The sequence below is a fragment of the Odontomachus brunneus genome, unplaced genomic scaffold (genome assembly GCF_010583005.1).
Source record: "Odontomachus brunneus isolate Ranch 3 - 2012 unplaced genomic scaffold, Obru_v1 Obru_scaffold_008, whole genome shotgun sequence".
NCBI classification, from domain to species: Eukaryota; Metazoa; Arthropoda; class Insecta; order Hymenoptera; family Formicidae; genus Odontomachus; species Odontomachus brunneus.
The window spans coordinates 1,956,166-1,962,624 of NW_022639458.1; the positions used below are offsets into that span (position 1 = coordinate 1,956,166).

At 37.2% G+C, this 6,459-nt stretch overlaps 1 protein-coding gene across 4 annotated transcripts in view; it reads left to right on the forward strand.

Moving 5' to 3' along the window:
- LOC116854123 (metabotropic glutamate receptor 2-like) overlaps positions 1-6,459 on the forward strand; it is a 178,103-nt gene that overhangs the window by 159,593 nt on the left and 12,051 nt on the right. For all 4 annotated transcript variants that reach the window (XM_032835724.1, XM_032835723.1, XM_032835725.1 and 1 more), the window contains one exon: positions 1,320-1,464. In XM_032835724.1, the coding sequence (XP_032691615.1) occupies positions 1,320-1,464 (145 nt within the window). The remainder of the gene's footprint in view (positions 1-1,319; positions 1,465-6,459) is intronic.

Consider the following 6,459-nt stretch of genomic DNA (forward strand, 5'->3'; position numbering starts at 1 on the left):
TTGCGAAAGTGGTCAAGACATATTTGGAAACGTTGAAATGGGAAGTCCTACCCCACCCGCCGTATTCTCCAGACGTTGCTCCCTCTGACTATCACTTGTTTCGATCAATGGCACACGACCTGACTGATCAGCACTTCCGGTCTTATGAAGAAGTAAAAAATTAGATCGTGGATCGCCTCAAAAGATGACCAGTTTTTTCGACGCGGAATTCGTACGCTGCCCAAAAGATGGGAGAAAGTAGTGGCCAGCGTTGGACAATACTTTGAATCATAAATGTATAACCAGTTTTTTACAATAAAGCCTCGAATTTCGGAAAAAAAACGGCGGAAGCAAAGTTGTACACCTAATATGTGATTAATAGCGCGTGAGAGAATCTCTCGACAATGCAGATTTGATTAGCTATTACCATTTTTCGATTATTATAAGGCAATTTTTCAATGTTTGTTATCGGAAAATGAATATAAACATTGTGCAAAAATCTTTATCGTTGTTACTCACATAGAAAAATCATTCTATTCCTAAGAAAACTTGCAATAACAGCATGTTAATCTTTGTTTAGTAATTGAAAAGTAAAACTATTTAGGATCCCAATTAATATATAACTTTTCTTGCAGTTATTGCGTATATAAGATGTGCAAAATCTAAACCCATTTATAGAACGACAACAGAACAGTAAATGAACAAAAACTATTCAATTGATCAATAATCAATTCTGCTCCTCACAGAATGGTCACAGGTCATTTATTTGAGTGTAATATATATATATATATATATATATATATATATATATATATATATATATATGTATGTGCATATTTGAAATTTCATTGATTTTTTAGTTCAAATTCGAGATTATTTAAAGATACTTAAAATATTTGGTGAACTATTTAACAAAACAAGGAGAATGATATAGTAATCTCATTGTTTCTCATGCATGTTTTACACTTTTAAGACCCGATTCCACCAACGTTGATTGGGCCTTGATTTATTTCAAATGGTTTAAACGCGGTTTAAGGCTTGATCGACGTTGGTGGATTCGGACATATACATCAATGTTGCGTTCTCTGTTACCCCAAATGAATTATTTTTTTCAAACAACTCATCAAAAGACGCAGAATCTCTTTTAATATTCCATTTAAATCTTTTCCATTATATTGTTTCTCTTCCCCTTTTTCATTCTTCTATCATTTATCTTCCAAAAGACCTCAAAGCACCGCGAACACTGTTCAATGAAGGCCGCGAGCGCATTAGATGCGCGATGCTTTGTTGGAAACGTCTTAGAGAAAAAGTATATCCCTCTTTATCCTTCTGTGTTACAGGCCTTCGAGGAACTCGAGGAACTACTCGGAAAATACAACATATGTATCGCCATCAAAGAAAAGCTAGTAAAGGATTCCGGGGTCGCCAAGGAGACCGCCTACGACAATATAGTTTTGAAACTACTGACAAAACCACGAGCAAGAGGTAAACTTCATGTGAATGCCAGCGAGAAGCATCCGTGCGAAAAACACGGGCAAAAATCAGCGCGTCGTTTTCCGCGTCGGGAAGATTTTGTTTTATCGGGTTTTTATCAGCGGTCGAATGAATAAGTGTAAAATTTCTTTTGCGCCCGGGGAAGATCCCCTCGACCCTTCTTCAAGCAGCACTCACAGTTTGCTCTCGCGGTAAGACACAGTAAAAGTTTAATTTTACGATTTGCCGGGTGAAGAGAGAAAAAATTTCAACGGGAACTTTGGGCTTCAGTCCGCTGAAAATCTAAAGTCCGTGAAATGGAATCCGCGAAATGGGGAGGGGAAGGGGGAGGGTGAGATTCGCTGCCGTGCGCCGTCTCTTGACAAGTTGGAATCGAGGCAGAATCGAGATAGGTTAAAACGAATTAATGACAACGGAGTATAAAACGAATTGTACGGTCGTATTATTAAGTTAGTAGACAGTTTGCGCTGGAAAATGAAAATTTCGTTGCAAAATCCGCCGATCGCGTACGTCCCGGCCAGACGCCATTCAAAGCTGAAATTGATGCAAATATACGTTTGGAATATCGAGGATCGTTCGTGCGATCGACCGTGCGAGAAAAGATACTCCCTTTCTTCTCTCTGTTCTTCTCACCTAAATTCCAAACCCGGGATATAACGATCGGTGAATAAACCGTGGAGGGATCTTAACCGACATTTCTCCAATAATCCACTCTTCGGCACGATAAATGTCATTAAAAAGGATTTGGTCGAGGCTTCACACTAACAGCACTTAATATGTCCATACGTATGCGCGATTTCGTCTTTCTGCTTGATGCAAATTGGCCCCGAAATACGGACGAATTTCGACGACGCCAGTAGAGAGGAAAACACGGTTACGCAAAAACAGGATAAATAGTATTTGCGTCTCGATAGTGAACGCGACAAAGGAACTCCGGGACTCCGTTCGATTCGTGCTAGAGTGACGAAATGGGATCATTATCGAAATGGATACGCCATTCGTTTCAGACGGTGCTTCGTCAAATGCGACCTGAAATCCGCTGAAAATCTCTAGAAACTCACCAACTTCTATATATCTTCTTAGAATCGTACAGACGGGCGAGCCAAATCCCTGGATTTCATTGTGAAGACGAACGAATATCGAGCGCGGTTTGACTTGTAACTTTAATCGAATCGTTCGCGCGCACACTTGCATATACACACACACATACACATCTACCTATCTATTAGGAAAACCGCGAAATACTTTGCCCGCGGATGCATATTTTGGTTTATTCGAAAAATAGGAGGTATTTTAATATAGAGAACTTTAAATATATGATTTATGATTATTTAAATATAGAAGGAAATTATTCTAAAAGCATTGAAATTCTGTCTAAGTTTTTTGTGCTAAAGGCGGTGTCGCTTCTAACTGATGACCAACATTACAGCCAACATTACAGTAATAACCTAAACAAATGTAAGAAGAAAATTTAGAAGCTATATTAAATTCTCTGGAGGGTGACCTAAATCTTTTGGAAAATTCTTAAAATTATTATTTTTTTAATTTACTATTTTTCTCGGGACACTAAGTGGAAAAGAAAATGAGGAATAAAATGACTCGTGATTTTGAGGTGTCTTTATTTTATTAAATTTCAACTTCCTGTACATAACAAAGTTTCATCCTCCGGTAAATTTAATAAAGTTTTTAAATTTTTGTGTCTCATTTATTTCAGATTATTACATGAGCTGTAATATTGCCTATTAATTAAAAGCGTTTGACATCACGTTCAATTAAAAAACCTTGACGGAATTTAAAATTTTTTAAAATAATTTTCTTATACGTAAAACAATGATAAATAGTATAATCAAAATCTTATACTGATATCTATTTATTTCTTTAAAAAAATTCGTAAAAACACCCTATTTTTTAGTTATATAAATCATACAGAACTTCCCTTTACTGATTTATACTGACTTATACTTTCCTTTACTGATTAATGGTAAACATTACTGGCATAATATTAGATGCCAGTACGGGTTTAGTATTGGTGTAATATTGGGATAATAGAAAAGGACCAGTATCGAAAACAGTACTGTACCAGTATAAAAAAGTATTGATTCCTAGCACTGGGGAAGTACCTATTACTGGCCTAGTACTGGGTCAGTATCGATTCTTAGTAATTTTTATTATTTGTACAATTGTTAATATCACAACTATATAGTACGGAAAGAAAGATCAGACCATGGCCGGGCTGCTCTCGTTTGTACCTATATATGTCTATTTTTAATAATCATATGAGGAAGAAATCTTCGGGGCGACGGCTGAAATCGAACTTGAGTATTCCGCTTGTCAGGCAAGCGTTCTGAGCTATCTAGGTTTCGCTTTAGTGACTTCTTCCGTTTTCCCATAAAGAACATTGGTATCATTCGTTTTTCGGTACCGAGACAATACTGGCCTAATATCCTCTATTGGCAGATTGTATACGATTTTTACTACTAGGTATCCAGTACTGATTCTACGAAGAGGGCCAGTATTAATAATACAGCTTTTTTAATACTGAGCCAGTACAAAAAACGGCAAATACTTTTCGGTAACGCCTCAGTACACGTACGGTACGGTATTCAGTATCTAACTTTAGTACGGAGCCAGTACCAATAATACAGCTTTTTTATATTAGGCCCAATATTGAGCCAGTATCAAAACCAGATATCCGCTTTTCGATATCGATCCAGTATCGGGCCATTTTTCCGTACTGGCGAAATGTATACGATTCCTACTTGGGTATATATTGTTTCCATGATTCCGCATGAAAACTAAGGAAAGCGTATCAATATTTGCATTTCATTTGCATTAATGAAACATAATGAGTTCAATCAGCGTCGGTATACTCGTGGATTTTTGTAAATAAATGAAATAAAGACATAAAGACAAAATTACAAGATCAAATTACGGTGAATGTAATCATTCTGTAATGAGCTCATTTAAATATCACTTTACGTCATGAAGGGGGAAAAATAAATAAAGTCACTTTGCGTTTACGTTGCATGACATACTTACGACCGAGTACACCATTCAAATAAATATCGAAAATTTTATGACTCTGATTTACACTACGCTAATATTATTTATAATTAAAAATTAGCCGTCGCCGAGAAACAGACAAGAACATTAGAAAAAAAACTCGCGCACGTGTATCCTTAATTAAACATCAGAATACTCCGATCCGATTGTACATTTCGTGTGGAAATTCAAATACGATACCGGTACAAACACAATGTCAGCGGAAAAACGAGCAGGCGTACATTTCTATTTCCGCGGGTGCAAAATGAGAAATGGGGTAAAGCGAAAAAGGATGTAAGGTGCACAAATAAAAATTACAGTGTCGCCAGATAACTCATTTCGTATACGTTCCGTGTGCGTAAAGGAGGGGCGTAATTAATGGCATAACGCTCCCACCCTCTTTCTCTCTCCTCCTCTTTCTTTCTCCTTATTTTTATTTTTTCGTTCTTTTTCCTTCCGTACATCACGGAACGGTAATCTCATTTAAGAAAAATGGAACCTAACGTCTCCGTCCGACGAACAACGCGCAGTTATTCTCTACCACTCTCCTCACGCAAATAAATATTTCATCCATTTAATCCGTTCGACACGCCCACAGGCGATCCCTTGACGACTTTAATATTTCTTCATATAGCCCCCAACGAAACACTTTGATAAATAACTCACATATTCGAGCTAACTTTTATCCAAGTAGCTCGCCGAGATTAATTATTTCATTAACATGCCTGGAGCGCAAATTCGCACAAGAATCCCATCGCGGAGCACGTCACTGGGTCAAGATATACAGTAGTCGGAGTGATTTTCCGCTGGCGTACGTCGCGTTCATCAGCGAACGATACGGGACATGCGAATAGGAGAGACACAGCTACGGTAATAATCTTACGGTAAATCTCGTTATGCTGGCCAGAATAATCCAGCCGATCGTTAGGACGCGTGATATTGTCGCGAAAAACTGAATATACATCCGCGAGATTTCATCCTTAAACAAGTAATTCCACCTCTTCGCTCTATTGTAAGCTTCAATCGAAAGCGAGTGTATGAAATTGGCACCCCACTTTTTGAAATTTGTGCCAGATAATTTTGAAAGTTGTGCCAGACTGTTTTGACTTTGTTCCACATTGTTCCAAAGTGATATTGCTTCATTCGAAACGGTTTTCGAATAAAACAAAAAAAATGATTTTTTGAGCTGGCACCCCACTTTTCGAAAATCGAACATTCTGATACCGCAATAGATTGTTCTAGTTGTTCCAAACATTGTTCCAAAAGGACAAATCCGTAAGTTGAATTATAAGTCCAAAAAATGAAAAAAATGTTTTTGACCTGGCACCCCATTTTTTGAAAATAAAGCATTCCGATACCGATATAGATTGTTCTAGTTGTTCCAAACATTGTTCCAAAAGCACAAATCAATAAGTTTAATTATAAGCCCGAAAAATTAAAAAAAAGTTTTTTGACAAACAGTCTATCGGACCAAGAGTAAACTTATACTATCTTTCTTGTTCCAACCGAGATCTTTTTGTTCTGAGTTGTTCTAGGCTTAAGAATTATAGTTCTAGAGTATGAGACTCATAAGATCATTCGTTCTCCGAAAATTCGTAAAAAAATCGATTTGACAGTACTCGACGTCAAGAGTAAACACATGCTTCCTTTCTTGTTCCAACCGAGATCTTTTTGTTCTGAGTTGTGCTAGGCTTAAGAATTATAGTTTTAGAGTATGAGACTCGTAGCGTCATCCGTCCTCCGAAAATTAAAAAAAAATCGATTTGATAGTACTCGACGTCAAAAGTAAACACATGCTTCCTTTCTTGTTCCAACCGAGATCTTTTTGTTTTGAGTTGTGCTAGGCTTAAGAATTATAGTTTTAGAGTAGGAGACTCGTAGCGTCATCCGTCCCCCGAAAATTTAAAAAAAATCGATTTGACAGTACTCGACGTCAAGAGTAAA